This window comes from Pseudonaja textilis, chromosome Z (genome assembly GCF_049901715.1).
Source record: "Pseudonaja textilis isolate UNSWEBS1 chromosome Z, rPseTex1.2, whole genome shotgun sequence".
Taxonomy (NCBI): domain Eukaryota; kingdom Metazoa; phylum Chordata; class Lepidosauria; order Squamata; family Elapidae; genus Pseudonaja; species Pseudonaja textilis.
Genome location: NC_142008.1, coordinates 16,817,288 through 16,834,252, shown reverse-complemented (window position 1 = coordinate 16,834,252; position 16,965 = coordinate 16,817,288). Strand labels below are relative to the sequence as shown.

General features: G+C 36.5%; 1 protein-coding gene across 5 annotated transcripts in view; it reads right to left on the bottom strand.

Moving 5' to 3' along the window:
- Window positions 1-427: 427 nt before the first annotated feature.
- Window positions 428-16,965, bottom strand: part of NRP1 (neuropilin 1) — a 151,433-nt gene continuing 134,895 nt past the window's right edge. For 2 of the 5 annotated variants that reach the window (XM_087917508.1, XM_087917511.1), the window contains exons 16-21: window positions 15,178-15,339; window positions 12,049-12,320; window positions 9,174-9,267; window positions 5,555-5,848; window positions 5,357-5,466; window positions 428-4,093 (exon numbers count right to left, since the gene is read on the bottom strand). In XM_087917508.1, the coding sequence (XP_087773634.1) occupies window positions 5,556-5,848; window positions 9,174-9,267; window positions 12,049-12,320; window positions 15,178-15,339 (821 nt within the window). In that variant the 3' untranslated portion in view covers window positions 428-4,093; window positions 5,357-5,466; window position 5,555. Of the gene's footprint in view, window positions 4,094-5,295; window positions 5,467-5,554; window positions 5,849-9,173; window positions 9,268-12,048; window positions 12,321-15,177; window positions 15,340-16,965 lie in introns of those variants that run through there. The other 3 variants (XM_087917510.1, XM_087917509.1, XM_087917507.1) reach the window with 3 other exon arrangements.

Here is a 16,965-nt window from a genome sequence, read left to right as displayed (position 1 = left end):
TGATGGCAACCATTTTGGAACAAATTTTTTTTTTCTCATGGAAAACATTTTGTGAGAGATGTTTTTAAGATTCCAAATGTATCTGCTATCCCTGTAAAGATCATTCAGCAAAACTCATCTAGATGCAGAAAACTGTCTGGTGTTTATTCTGTTCTCAAGGAAGTATTTGGAATATCAGTAGAGGCCCCAATTTAATTGAGCTTCAATGAAGAATTTTGACCTCAGTATCTGATAAACTAATGACAGTAATGTCTTGTGGAATATTCTGGAAGTCCTGAATGTAAATTTTGAATGTGGTATTCATTGCTAGACGGTTTAGGATATGCAGTATATGAATTACAATTGTGTTTCTTAAAGAATGTCTTAAAGTTAATGTTTTTTTTAATTGACAGAACTGTAAGGATAATAAAAGTCATGAATGTATGGGTATTTTATGAAAATGTTTAATTCAACTGTTTCTTTGGAATGTAGTAGTCATTGTCTGCAAATTTAAATTACAATTCAATCCTTTTTTTTAAATGCTATTCAGTGTCCGAGAATACAAACGTCATTTAAAGTTAAGGCTTTGCTGTTCATTTTGAAATAACAATTTAAAAGTGTCATATTGTCATAGAAAATAAAAAAATTCTGTAAAAAAATTTGCACAAAATTTATAATGATACAAAACATGAAGCAATCATATACCAGTAAAATGAAATCATTTTACTACAGAAGAAATTTTATAGGTTTTTTTTGATAAAGAAAAAATATGTTATTTTACACTTTCAAAATTATGAAACAATCTAAAACAATATAAACTGAACATTTTGTAACACTGCCTTTACAAATTAATAACTTTATAAACATATAATTCTTAAATATATTTTTCAGTGCAAGATTTTTTTTTATCTCATTTAAAGTTGCAGTATCATTTTTTTTTCTTTTTCTGAAGGGCAGTTTTCATTCAATTTCTAACATCAGAACTCGGTGTTCTGCTCCAGGATTAAACAGCTACATAACCGGGATTTCCTTACTTTGCTCATACAATTAGCAATCTGGCTAAGTTCACATATTTGCTCTGGCATATTCACTCAGTGCTAAAAAACAAAACAAAACATTCTGAACTTTACTTTCCATGATGTTGTAGTATTACACTTACAAGATCCTTCTTTGCATGGAGAGCTGCATTAGGATGGAATTACAAAACGAAAGTTTGCAATGGGTAATGCTTTTGTCTTACATACCTTATTGCAGGAGTCCCCAGACTTGGCAACTTTAAAACTTGTGGACTTCAGAATAAAACTTGTGGATCCTTCCAGAATAGCTGGCTGAGGAATTTTGGGAGTTGAAGTCCACAAGTCTTAAAATTGCCAAGTTTGGAAACCTCTGCTTTACTGGCTTAAGCTAACTACCACTTTTTGAAACTAATGGAGGATGCATAATGGTGATATCAGGTGGATTGCTGCTAAAACTTATCTGTTCCAATGACAAGAAAACAATTAACCCCACAGTCATTTAAACAAAGTCAAATAATTTAAAATTAGACTAGAGCTCCAGGAATGTGATTTTCCTTTTAGCTAAAGGGGACAAAAATAAAAGCTATATGCAGGGCCTGTTCATGCTATCATGTTTATATTATCAGAGGACAATGCTTGTGTTCGCATTCTTTATGTATGTATGCAACTCTACTGTATTTTCCTCAAATCTTGCTGAATACAGGGTGATATATTGGGAATGTATACAGGACTGTGTCTTTAAGTTAAGAATGTGAGAGCTGTTACCTGTGGTCATCTGAAAGTTGCACTACAACAGGGGTGTCAAACTGGATTTCTTTGAGGGCCGAATCAGCATTGTGGTTCTCCTCTGTGGGCTGGCTGGGTGGGGAGACAGGACAGATATCTCCTGCAGCACTTTGCTGGCCAAAAAGGGGCACGGGGGGCCATGTGTCCCATTTTGGCTGCCAGAGGCACTACAGGCTGGTCCTTTGCTATCTCTAGGCCGACCCCGTGAGCCAGATTTAAGGCTCTGCTGGTCAGATCTTGTTTTCAGCCTGTCTGGCCTCCTGCAGCATTCTGCCAGCCAAAACAAGACGCGGGGGACCCGCGTCCCATTTTAGCTGCCAGAGGCACTGTGGGCTGGTCCTTAGCTATCTCCAGGGTGACCCCATGGGCCAGATTTAAACAGCCCGTGGGCTGGATTTGGCCCGTGGGCCATGAGTTTGACACCACTGCACTACAAGATCATTAGTCTAATTAATTCAGATTAATGAAAATTGGAATCCAATATGTGGACAGTCACAAATTCTCCATTAGTTCTTCTGATGTAGTGAGAATGCCTACTTTGGGTTCTATACAATGCCTAACACATTTGTTTGTGTTAAGTAAACACAGTGATGGTATGGATTGTACTCCACTCAAGAATGATGGTAGGGATAGTTTACCCATGTATGCTTTTCAGCTGTTTTAAAGTAGCATGACGTGGCTATTCACATGCTTAAATCAATGATGCAGCTTTCATATTATCCAGTATCAGCCTAAACGTCTTCAGTAAAGAGGATTTTTACAGAATAGACTGAAAATAACTGAAAAGTTGAATAATGAATTGATGATATTGAATGGAAATAAAAGCCCAATGTTAGAGTACATCTTTACCTACATAAATTCAGACACCAGCATATCATTTCATACAAATGAATTAAGAAAGATGAGACTTAATTTGAGAAATAATAGAAATTGCTGCTCATTATAATAGTCAATACCGAGTTACATAGCCTACTACAGGTAATCCTCAACTTACAACAGCTCATTTAGTGTCTGTTCAGCACTGAAAAATGTCACTTATGACTGTTTTTCACAGTTATGGCCTTTGCAACATCCCCATGCTCATGTGATCAAAATTCAGATGCTTGGCAACTGGTTCATATTTATGACAATTGCAGTATCCCAAGGTCATATAATCACCTTTGGTGACCTTCTGACTAGTAAAGTCAATAGGGAAAGCAGATTCACTTAACAACCATGTTGCTAACTTATCAACTGCAGTGATTCACTTAACAACTATGGCAAGAAAGATCATAAAATGAGACAAAACTCACTTAACAAATGTCTCATGTAACAACATACATTTTTGGCTCAATCCTCAAGTTGAGGATTACCTGAAGTCTGATTTATAGGCAGCAGATTTAATTCATATGTGCACAAATGGTTAAAAATCCTTTTTTCCATACCAAGATTAATATTGTATCTGTTACTTTTTGAGTTCTAGAAAGTACATCCTTTTGCAATGAAATCTGCCCCTCTTAAATAATGTTTGTACGCACTTTTGTCACAGATCTTAAGATGCCTATGTAATTATTGACATAGAGTCCATAATACATGATGCAACTAAATGTACATGAAAGAAGTGCAGTAAAAATTATTTGCATTTGATCTTCTCTTTGGGATAATTAACTAGATCATTCAATTACAGTGTAAATTGGATAACTAAAACAATTAATTCATATAATCTTTTGTCACTATGATTCTTTTTTCATGGTAGATATTTTACTTCAATAAACCTTCTTTGGATGATAACTCATATTTACAACAAGAGCAGAGTTGTTAAACATTTGCTCTGGTGTGGTGAACACCAGCTGTTTTTAATCAAAGGTGCAGTTGAATACCACATAAAACAATGTGACAAAATCAGTTCATAGTGCCCTGAATGCTTGTTATGATTTAAGATCTTTAAGAGTTAATTGTGTCTTTTGGAGATTGACTTAATTCTTAAAACATGGCTACTATTGATAACTGAATGGAAGCAGCACAAGAGCCCCAATTCCTTCTCATTAGAATGTTAACAGTACTCATTTTAAATCCAGTTTAGGACATGTTATACAATGTTTTTTTTAAGCAAATCCATTATTAGCAAAGTCAATGCATTATTATTTGTAGCAATATAAGTATGCCTCTACATTAGCATGAATGAGTCCTGCGCAGAAACAATTACCCTTAAATTGGATAGCTAGATGGATGAGAAAAACATTCTTTGCTCTTCAACATCAACAACAAATTCTCATTGCCATCGATTTATATGAACATCTTGGACAGAATTAAAAGACTTACTTCATGGCTTACTAAAGGAGAGAGAAAAAAAAACATAATGTCAGTTAATGCTGCTAAAAAGAAACCCAAAGATCAACTCTGGAAGGTAATATTAAGACATATCCCTTATTTTAAAATACAGCAATAAAAGCAAAGACAAAATGTAACAAAATCTTCTTTTTTGCCATTACCAGCAAATTAGCTACATTTTCCTTACCTTGACAATGGCAAATGCTTATGTAACAATCTATTCAGAGACAGAAGAGGGGAAAAGCAAAAACAGAGAGGACTTATATTTGAAAATACATTCTGTATGAAAAAAACAATAAAAAATAGAAGGACAGGGGCGAAACTGCAGGTTTTAAGAAAAAGGGGGTTGAGCAATAATGATAGGAAGCGAAGGAATTAGCTGAAAGTTGCCAAGCTTTTTTTGTTAGTCCTTGCCTTCCTAAGGTTTTACTTATGGCAAAATATAATTTCTTGTTAGTCAGTAGCTCTTAGGCAAAAAAAAAGAGCAAGGAAGAGAGAGGGAGGGAGGGAGGGAGGGAGAGAGAGAGAGAGAGAGAGAGGAAAGGATAGAGACAAAGAAGGAATTGATGATAAAGCAATGAGGAGCAATACAACAAAAAGGCACTTGAGAAGACATAAACGAGCCAGTGCCAAGGACTTTTGCTTTTTTCTCATTACAATTCAATAATTCAATGTAGGATGCCTGGTTTGCCAATTATTCGTAGGTGATGGCACATATCTCTTGTATGGAGTTCACAAGCACAAAGGTGGAGTACAACACTGAAAAACACCAATAAATTCTGACCGTATTGCTTGGTTAACAGAGTTGACACACTATACCAGTACTGACTATACAGTACTTCCCCACCACCCCCCAAAAACAAACACCCTAACCCTCCTTTGCCTATGCACGACACAAGCAATTATACACAAATACAGTATCAGGAATCCATTAAATTGCTGTTACTCTGATGTTCTTCCTTCTGGGCACTCAGCTACAAACAGGATGTCCATCCAATGGACTCCTGCCAAATTACATGTTTTGACAGCATCTTGGATTTTTGCACAGTAAAAAAACAAGTACTTATGGGCCCAGAGTGGGGTGGGGAGACAGAAGGGAAGAAAACAACAAATGGAGGGGCTAAGGGAAGAAGAAGGGAAGAAGAAGAGGAAGAAGAAAAAAAGGCAGAACCAAAACAGAATACCCCTCTTAAGTGAATCATACTTGGTCTCAACACCAGCATTTGAATAGTTCAAATTAAAACAGAAACAGAAGTAGACTGTACATGATTCAGATTGTTTAACACAGATTGTTGTCCGTGTCTTAGAATATCTGGTACACCCACTGAAGCTCCTGAGAAAAGCTTGGCTCAGCGTCTTCAACGCAGTTTTCAGCCTGTACAGAAAAGGGAGATCTATAAGTTTTTCTGTCTCAATTGTTTGAAATGTTTGAGCTCCTCCTCCTCCTCCTCCTCCTCCTCTACCTCATGCTTCTGAATACGTATTCTGTGTGTTCAATTTATCCTTTTTTAATTTCACACCATCCACAAGTTCGAAATTGTAGTTCTCCAGTGCAGATAAGTTTCTATCGGACATCCCATTGTGCCAACAGGCGCAGTACAGAATGACCCCACAGATGGCGCCCAGCAACACACCCAGGGCACTCATAGCGATGATGGTAATAAGAATAGGGTCAAGTGTTTTCAGCACATTGCCTGGCTTTCGGGAGATGTTGTCATTATGAGGCTCCCCATTTTCACGGTAATCAGGAGTAAATTCTACAGAAGAACAAAGAGACACAGAAATCATGGGGTGGCAGCATAGCTAAAGCTGGGTAAATTAAAAAAGAAAAAAGAAAAGAAGATAGACGAGCTTAACTGGTATTGTGTGACAATGCTGTAAGTTTATAACTTAAGTTGGTCACTGATTTTGAATTGGAAGTCTCTTCATTTCTCTTGTACATGTGTGTGTATCAGTGGTGGGATTCAAATTTTTTTACCACCAGTTCTGTGGGAGTGGCTTGGTGGGCATGGCAGGGGAAGGATAATGTAAAATCTACAATCATAGGTGGTATTTGCTGGTTCTCTGAACTACTCAAAATTTCCGCTACCGGTTCTCCAGAACTGGTCAGAACCTGCTGAATACCACTTCTGGTGTGTGTGTGTGTGTGTGTGTGTGTGTATTGCTATATTTCATAATATCTGAGAATATATATTTTCATCCTCATTTAAGCATTAAACATAGTACCTAAAATTTAGGCATTGAATTAAGAGGTTGATTTTTGGTTTTGCTTTTCTATATTTTACATCTGCACTGGAAGAGGAGTATGGACTAGGTTGTAGAAAGTGCTTCATCTCCAGTTTCAACTCAATGGAAACAGAGATTTTTTTTCCCTGTTTCCAAAAACTGAAACAAATTTAACCATTGCCTTTGTCCTGTTACAAGATATTGTACAAATTATACAGCAGCTGAGAATACAGCACTGCAGAAAAATTATACATTTGATTTTGTGAAATAGAATTGGCTCCTCATAAGAATCTTGTCCTTCATTATACAGTAATTTATCCAGCAAACTGTAGCCCTTCCTGGTTTCTATTAAATTAATCTCTTGTAACCATTTTCGTGTGTCATTTCGATTTGGAAATATCGATCATAGGAGAAACCTCAGAGTTATAGAAAGATGTATAATCCAAGCAATAGCCTTTCTGCCAAAGTAGCCTTACTCTCCAAAATAAGTTCACAAAGATCATCAAGAATACTTTGGTAATAAATTCTTAAATGCCCTGAGAATAAGTCAAAATATTAAAAAAGTAGTTTTAGAATAATATTCCCCCTCAAATGCATATTTGATTTCAGTACTGCATTAATGTAAAGAACTTTATATAAAAATCCTGTCTACTTCTAATGCAAGCAGAGGTTCCTATTAAGAGATGCATCCCCTGAGTAATAAGCCAAAAATTGAGTCCGTCTGTCCTTCCTTCCTTCCTTCCTTCCTTCCTTCCTTCCTTCCTTCCTTCCTTCCTTCCTTCCTTCTTCCCTCCCCTCCTCCCCTCCCTCCCTTTTTTCTATGAAGGAGCAGGCAGCTGGAAAACACAAATTTCACCAGATGTCTGCCCCTAGTTGCTTGCAGAGATGGCTTTGAAATAGTTCTTGTTCTAAAGGCTTAGGAACTAACAGTAGTTGATGTCAGATGTTCAATATTTTCAAGCTAAAGAATTTGCCCTCCCCCCCCCTTTTACTCAAGTGCAATTATGGGAGAGTTGGAGAGATTGCAATTAGATTCTCTAATGTTTTTTCCTGAAGAATTAAAATGATCAGAACCACTCTCCAGGCCAGTTAAGGAAAATACCTCTTTGATTTGCCACTACAATGCATTCATTAGAGCAACTGTTGATACGTTTGAACATGCCTGTCCCCAAAGTGCTGTTTCAAAAGTCAACTGGGCTTGAAGACATTTCACTTCTCATCCAAGAAGCTTCAGTTCTGAAGAAGTTCTAGGATGACAACTGAAGAAACTTCTCAAATGAGAAGTGAAACATTTTCAAGGAAAAACAAAGTCCAGTTGCCTTTTGAAAAAGCATTTTTGGACAACTATGACCTGAATGACCGAGAATCGCCATAGATATTTGATCATGGCTATTTTGCTAAAAACAATATAAGCAATGGATATTGATGAATTTGACACAATCCTCTTAAAAAACTTACACTGTATTATTGGTTATTATATTATCTGCATTTATTCCTCTCTTACATAAAAAATGCAAAACATGTAAACAATATTGAGTGCTATAGGCAAACAAGCATGTTAGTAATAATTGTATGACTTTATTAGATTGGACTGATTAATATCTGGTTCTACTTCAACTAGTTCATTCCCTGCATCATTTGATTCTGTTAAGCAAAAGAAAATTGACATTGGTTATTATAACGGCAAATACTGACGGGTTATCATGCTGCCAATAATGATATTGAGAATTTTTATTTCTTTTCTAAGCATGATTATGTTAGCTTGATGGAGTTGTTCATTAACCTGATTTTTCCAAAATTAGCAAAGGAGAAAAAAGCCCTCTCTCTACCATAGCATGGCATAGTTTTAGTGCTATCAGCAGGGGATTTTTATCTCAGAGAAATGAAAATCCACGTATAAAATTAGCATGTTTCATTCATTGCATTTATAATCTTGAAAACCAATGCCATTAATCAGTCATAAGTATCCTTTAGCCATGAAAATAATTATGTTAACTGCAGTGCATATCTAAAGATATTAGAACAAAAACCTTCTGTTTAAACTCTTATTTGATAAGACTTTGACCTGAATGACCAAAAACATGTGAAATTAATTCCAAAATTAGCCTAAAGGTAAGTAAGTTACCTATAGTAAGTTTAGGATCAATCTTTTCACTCAGACCTTTAAGGGTAAACTATTTTGATGGTTTCAACTGCAATAATTTTAATTGATTTTAATTTATTGTAGTGTTGGATGGTTTTATTGTTGTCCAGTAGTTCTAAATTGTGGTCTGCGGACTCCTTGGAAGGTTTGAAGAAATGTTATAATTTAAATTTTGAGTTAAATCTTGGGGGTCTATGCCAAAGAAGCTATTTAAAGGGATTTCATAGTGAAGAAAAGGTTGAGAACCTCTGTTGTAGTCCATTCTGGGATTGGCATTAATATTATAGGGTTACAGCTGCACCAACTAATATTTGTATGAATGGTTAACCTAATTCTATTTTAAGCAGACTTAGTTAGGATGTCTCACACTCCAGGTCAGTTATGAAGCTTATTTAAGCTTAAGCTACTCAAAATCAAACATTTTTATCACTATTTTTGCACAGGACTAGGCTCTTGCAGTAACTTGTTCAGAAGAGAAATATGAAAAACACAGGGTAGGAAAAAAATAAAGGTAAATTAATTACCGATGTATAAAATCCAACATTTGTTAACAAGATTGCTATAACCTTTAGGTTATGTATAGGTAGAATCTTTGCCTTGAGCATTTATTAAAAAGGTGGAAATAAAAATGTAATAACAACAATAACAATCACCAGTAGAATCCACGGTGTTCAGTATGTTAAATTTTATAGTTACTACCAAGTCATACTTACTTCGGCATTCTTCTTGTGATATGTGGCTGTCAAAGTTAATATCATCAACTGCAATTCCTCCATTTCCCTTTCCAATTTCTCCTTCCACCATTACCTGATAAAAATAAATTACATTTTGCTGTTTAAGGGCCAGAACAAAGACTAGTTACTGATTTTTTAAGCAAGCATACATTGAAGGAGACCAATATTCTGTTATCTATCAAGGCTCAAGAAAGTACCACTTTATGAAGAAACAACTCTTTCAGAGAAAGTGCAATTTTACCTTCAGGGGTAAAGTGTAAAACAGATTGTATTGTTGTGAGGTAAATCAGCATTCAGACATCCATACAGTTAGAACATAATCTTTGCAGATTTGCATATTTCTAACATAATTGATATTGAGAAATTTTTACAGAAGTAGCTAATAAGGAACATGTTCCCCTTTATTTGATTCTGTTATCATGTGGTGGATTAAATTATCCTTTGGGATTGTGGGCATTTTAGATGGATGCTATGGGATTTACCAGAAGGCAAATTGAGGTTGTTCATTTCTTTCCTTAGTGATATGGAATGCTTTTTGCAACTCCAGCTTAATTTTCCTCTATTGTCTTTTTCTGTTTGAAGATAGCACTGAGCTACTCTCACACATTATTTTATTTTCTAAAAATACCTGAGGGACCTATATGAGCCTACCTCCTATTGTTTTTAAATTAAAAGAACAAATAAAAACTGTGGAACCTTACTGACTTCCAATGTTGAGTGGGAATGAATCAACTTGTTACAGCCAAGGCACTGTGGCCAACTGGCCACAGCCAAGTCACTGCAGGACAACTCGCCATGGTCAACTCACCGTGTGGCAACTCACTGTGACACAATTTAACAATTCCATTTAATTATTTAAAATAAATAAAAATATTTTCATTTTTGCCATTTGCATTCTGTCTGTCCTTTTGCACCCTTTCTTTAATGATTCTATTCCATCATTTATTTGATACTAGGGTAACTTTTGCCTGAAACAAGTTACCCTGTGACAAATTGGCCGTAGCTGGTTGACCTGCAGTGAGTTGGCCATGGCAAGTTGGTGAATTGTCATAGATCCAATGTGAGCACCACTTTAGTGGAAGGGGAAGAGGAAGCAGGAAAAGACAAGATGTTTCCCAATATACAGCTGAGCTACAAACCATGGTGGAAAGAAGAGTTATTTTAAGCTTCAAATGAAAATACCCAGAATGGTTAAACCAAAGTCTTATGAAAGGTATGATTAAAGTACAGGAGTCTCACCATCTGATGGATGGTGCTGGTGATAAGGAGTCTTCTGCAGTGGAAGACTCTGTTCTGGGAGATTCTCCTGTGGCCTTCAAAGAGATTCTTCCAATATGTTTACATGTTAAACTTATTGCTATAATTCTGTATTTCTACTTGGCTTATTTTTGACTCCTGTACTTTTTTCATAATATAGATTCATGTATAAAATATTAAACTATACGTAAGTTGGGTCAAAGAAAGGATTCCCCTCCCCCAAAACAAACAATATAAGAAAAAAAATGAGAGCAGAATTGCATTCACCTGTAGATTTGATGCCACAGGGTATAGATGGCCAAGTTCATATTTAATACAGAGTGAATAATTCAGACTTTGCTTTTCCCAAACCCAAACAGTGTAAATATAATTAGATATGATGATACAATTATGTCTGTCTTCTGCAACCTAGTGCTTCATAGACATATTGAGTGTCTCAGAATTTTTAGCCAACACGCTTTTTGAATGTTATGATTAGGAACTCTGGAAGCTGTCCCCCAAGCACATCAGGAAAGCATCGCATTGAGAAGTTGTATTAAGTGAAAGAAACATCAATATTGCCAGCCTCTATTGGCAGCAGATCCTTGGGTCTTTCCCACTCCTGAAATCTTTTTAAGACAAGGGTAGTCAACCTATGGATTTAGGGCAACCCGAGGATTTATGTTTATTACAAAAGCACTTTGCAAATAATTGATTCAGACTTATGGCAACAGCAATGGGTCCCTCCACCAGCACTCCAATGGGCATGAAGGAAGAAGCAGGAGAAGGATGTATTATGGAAAGGAATGCAGAAGATTGGCAGGTATCAGCCTTTCTTGGCAGACCAGACAAGAAACATGACCAATTCTATATTATTGTAAGATTGTGTTAACAGAATCTTGCAAGTCTGAAAGTACAAATCTCACATTGTCTCCTTTGCCACCTAGGAACTTGTGGTGGTGTGTGTGTGTGTGTGTGTGTGTGTGTGTGTGTATGTGTGTGTGTCTCCCTGCTGAACTTCTTTCTCTGCTCATTATGCAGCTGTGGGCTATGCCCTTTCTTATCTGGCTGTTTCCAAGATAGCATTTATCTCCCCCACCCACTTTCCAAACTCATTCTTACATATCATTATAGCAAGAGACCTTTTGTTTTGCACATAGGAGGTTCACTTCAACCACTTCAACCCTTAACCAATTACCATTGAGATTTAGTTTTTGAAATTGGAGTTTAGAAGTCTATATTTTATTATCAGCCAGTGCAGTAAAAAAAGGAGGACATGGGGGAAGAGGATGGGAAAGAGGAAGGAGGAGGAGGAAAGGGGGGAGAAGGAAGAGGAGTAGAAGAAGGAGAAGGAGAGGAGGAGGAGAAGATGATGAAGAAGACGAAGACTGAGAAGAAGAAGGAGAAGAAGAAGGAGAAGGAGAAGAAGAAGATCACTTTTGGTCTAGAATTTTTTGTCTGTTTCTAAATAAACCTTACCCACCTAAGCTCAAGGGTCAATTTTAACTCTATAGCTTTTCTCCCCACGAAAGATAACTAAATGTGGGGATTCAGTCATGCACAATGCATGGAATGCTATTGACCCAGCGCCCTTTTATGCTTAAATTTCTTGGCCTACCTGATAATGTTTCACAGATTTGTGGAGAAAAACCCGTCCTTCCTTCCAGCAGTTTCCCTGATTTCCACTTAGTGTCCATAAGACCCGATCGTATTCTTTAGGGACCTGGTACCGCAGTTTGATTCTTAGTGTGCCGACGTGAGGGCCCGACATATGATACCAGAAAGTCATGCAAAGGGCATAATTTTGCAGGTTGATGATAGGGCTGATGAGGCGTACAATTTTGCTTTTCTGGTTTTCATCAACTTGGGAATAAATAAAATTGCCATCTCCTATTGTGACAAAACACTTCATTAGACACAATGACCAAGTTTTGACTCCCTTTAATCTGATAAACTTCAAGCATTACAACACGAACAGACTTTTCTAAGGAGCTGCAACTGAAAAGCTTACTGAGAAATATCTTGGCATGTATGGGTATGCCTGCCTCACCTTCCTCTTCCAACAAACTGAAATTCATTAAGGCATGAACATTCCTGATTTTCTAAATGGTAAGGCATCATTTTAGTAACAACATGGAGAGATTCTTAAGGAACAATATGCTGGGTAGTAAGAGTGGAGATATTAAGATGTGTTTCCACTCAGATCAATTCATCCCATCCAATTTTCATTTGTTATGTATGTATTTCCTGTGCTTTATGGTAGAACCCTTATAAAATATGTACGTATTTGAAATGCAATTTGTAATAAAATGTACTATTTGTATGGAGCAGTATTAAGTTATTGAATGGGAAGCTGCATTAAATAGGTAGAAGAGCAGATAATTTTTTTCTCTCACATTACTTTGGAAAGTGAATGTCAGATTAGTTTGCTACAAAAAGGTGGATTGAAGAATACTTTAGCCATAGCTTCGTCTGTACTTTAAAACAAGGGAAACAAGTTATTGTCAATATTGCCACCAGAACACAAATCCATTTCTTTAACCCAGGTATATGGGGAAGTACAGAAACCCTTCCTTTCATTTGCTTGGTAAAACACATAATTTCTATTTGCAGTTGTGTTTGGGTCGGAAACACCAAGGCATTTCTGGGTTGAAAGACTTAGCCAGAGACATCACGGATGTCCAGGGGATCCCCAGTTGGCAGCTCCTTCCATGTCCCTGTTAATCTGCCCACCAAAGAGGTACTTGCAATTGCATGCTTTCAAGTTGCTTGTTCGGCAGGAGGTAGAGTGAATGACAGGAGCTCACCCACCACACAGGAAGACATTATCCACACAGCTGATGACTAACCCAACATCCTAATCATCACCATACTTCTTTTTTCTTCACCAGCCCCAAATCAAAGAACCAATGGTTGGGATAGGGAAAGAATAGGCAGGAGGGGTTATGGCTACCTGGTATATTTCCAGGCCTTAAAGAAATACTTTAACTGCTGTTTGTATATATTCAAGCTCAGTTATATTTGATGGGATTTAGCTGCTGTATGTGAGGGTAGATTTTCCACCCCAATTCTGTTTCTCTGTATTCCAGCCTGCAGTTTTTGGAATGAGCCTTCGCAGCTCTTTGGTACTTAACCAATTCATTTATTCATTTCCATACATAGTCAAACCATTTTTCAAGAGAGAACATGTCAAATGGCTATTCTATGTAAAGAGGTGCAGGAATAGCAATTGTTCTTTTACATAGAGGCACTATGAAGCTGAAGATAGTGAAAAAGGATATCAAGTATATGGTGTGTGTGTGTGTGTGTGTGTGTGTGTGTGTGTGTGTATGTGTAAAACTCCTTATGTATCTGTTTTCAGATTATGGCTTAGAAATGTGAAAAGCATAGAATATCTGTTCCTAACAAAATCTCATTTGAGAGATATAATTCACCCCTCCCCAACCCTTCAGTGAGAGGACAAGTCATGCTTGTCTCTAGACACTCATGGCAAAGTTCAAATATTTTTCATTTCAAGAATATTATTGCAATTCTGGGTCAAGAACTCTGCCTTTTTTGTCTTAATTACAGCTCAACATATGCATGCCTTTTAGATTCTGTCAGTCCTTGGCTAATGTGGCTTTTAACCTCCCTTCAATGTCAGTTCTCACTGAGTCATTTCATTTTACTTTGCATCAATTTTTCTCATTATTACAGCCTTCATTTCAGCTAACTGCCTTTTGCTTAATTTGATGCCGTTTATTTGTACAGTGCCATTCATAGTCAAAGTATTTTAAGTTTTTTTTCCTACCCCTTAAAAACTAAACCGACTTGTCTCAAGATTCAATTGAACTGTCTCTAAATTTAAGGAGCCCAATTTGCTTGTCATTCTCATTAAGTAAAATGGAGATGGGGGTAGAAAATGGAAATGGGAAAGGAAGGTTTATTGCTAGTACTTCTGACTATCTACATAAATGAAAAAATGGAATGAATAATTGAAATATGGGTCACAGTTACCCTTTGTTCAAAAGGTTTCTGCCCTTAGAAATAAAAGCAGCTAGAAGGCCTAACATCTCACTATATGAGGGTTTCTATCTAATAATAAAGCTTCTAAAAACATTTTAGAAGTAACTGAAGTTAAGTGATCTTGCAAGTTTAAGAAAATACACATACACTTAAAAGCACTAGGTTAACTATGCACAGTAATTAAATCTAATAATTCTAGGACAGGATTTGAAATGGCACCATTATTTTCCATCAAGGCAAAGCCGTATTGACATACAGATACAAGGTACAACCATAAAGGGGCCTGCCCAATACAGCTGTAACAGTTATCAAACTGGTCCAGTCACATAGCCCACCCAATTTTACAACCCTTTTTTCCAACAGTTGTTAAGTGAACACAGCAGTCACAAAGGCAAATGCATCAGCTGTTTAAGTGAGCCCATTGTTTGTTATGGTTTGGTTTTGCTGAAACTGGAAGGTCTGGTTTTCAGCAAAACCATCATGAAGAGAGGTTATGTGACTGTGGGATGCTGCAAATGATTGTGTTTTTGCATGCTTGACGTGCAATCATGTGCCTGGTGGAGAAGAGCAATCAATGGAACTTTGTACCTGGATTTTAAGTCCTGTTTTGGATCTGTTGTAAGTTCACGTGGTCATCAATCAAGAACTATCTGTAAATATTAGTCCTGGCAGATCTTTTATTTTAAACACAATAGTTATATTTCCCCACTTATCACTGGATCAGTTGTTAATCCTACTTTACCTGTGTGGTCCTGAATGGGTCCTGTTTTGCTGGTGAGTACTGCCCATCTCAAATCCAGCTGGGCATCATGTTCCCAGCGACAGATTGTCTTTTGAGAACTGTAGCCAAATCCACAGTTGAAACCATATGCCGGAAGTTCTTCAGTAATGGAATAATGGATGGCTACAAGAAAACAAGATGTAATTCATGAAATTATTACTGTACTTAATTTCTTTTCAGAAACATAACTCAAAGATAATTCTAACAAACTGTCAATAGTTCTTTTGATTGCTACTGCATTGACTTACATGCAGTGATTGGCATTAAATTGCAACTGTGCTGGAGTGGAAAAAGAATCAATGAGTTTTCTACTATTTTTTAGCATTCCCCTATGGCATTGGTCCGAATGATTGTATAACATGGGAACTACAACGACAGCAAAGCCACCATGGTAGAACAGTAAACCTAAGGTCTCACTCAACACAGAAGGCTTTCAAGCACTGTCAAACGGGTTTGCCCCATGTTGAAATAAATAGAGTCATGCATATGATAATCTAAAGCCATAGTTTTCAACTTAAATGTCTGTACAGTGGGTGGATTTCCTGAATCCCTCAACCAGCATGAAGTTCACCTATCTTAAATTTGCCAAGGTTGAGAAATACTGATCTGAAGAACCTGCTCTATGAGACTATTAAGTCTGAAAACTTACCTAATTCTGCATGGTTCCTCAATTTCCTGTTATACCAAGGATATGGGAGCATCATGGCCAGGGGAAACTGCTAGAGCTGAAATGCTTTCATATCATGGTCAGTATTGCGTTGCTCAAAAGGAAGAACTGGGAAATAGACTGCAAAGATCTCTTCCATTTACATGGCAATAAGGCTTTTCCCCAGTTATATCTAACCATAGTATGAAGTAGATCCTACCTTGGATGCAGACACATAAAATATAGAACCTTTGCTTTCATTGGGCCTGAATAGAAGTCATAAATGGGGCAGTAGATGTTAATCTGACATATTTTCTTGTCTGCTCACAAAATGGTAGATGGTACCAATACTGAGACCAGGATTTTACTTTAATTCAGAAGATTCTTACAATAAATATAAAATTGAAACCAGAAGTTTTCTCAGCAAGAATCTTATTTGTGTAAAGATGTAAAGAACGCTAATTCTTACAAAGGAACAGCACATGTAAAAGTGATTTGAGTTAGCAGAGATGGAGAAACTGACTGTTTTAATTAAAGAAAAGAATTTATCTAGTTTTGTTTCTACTTGAAAATTGATTTTTGCTTGAAATGGAAAAAAAGTGAAACTTGGATTTTAGGTTTTGATGATTAAAATGGTTTTATCATAGAAATAGCTTGACGTGATCTGTAAAGCAAAAGTTTGAGGTTGTATTGTATTTATATTTTACTACACTGAAAAAAGTCAGAACTCACAATGTTTTTCTCTTTCTGAACTTTTTCTTTCTCTTCATTTTCTAAGTATCATTTTTTTCTATATTTTTATCTTCTGATAAAAGTTACTAAAAGTTCTTTTAAAAAAGAAATAGTATATTACACCATAACCTAGCCATAAGGAACAGCCCACTATCATCTATGTGCATTTTTCCTATGTAAACTGGATCTGCTAGTAAATTTTTTTTCTTACTTGTAATTTTATTATAAATATGCTATGGCTTCTAACTAAGTTTTTTCTCATTTCATCAGCTGCATAAATGTAGTTCATAGATTTTATGAAACTAGATTAAACTCTGAAGCCGGCCTGACTGAGGCCATTTTAGAGGCTTCGGTGTTGCCACAATGGTGCT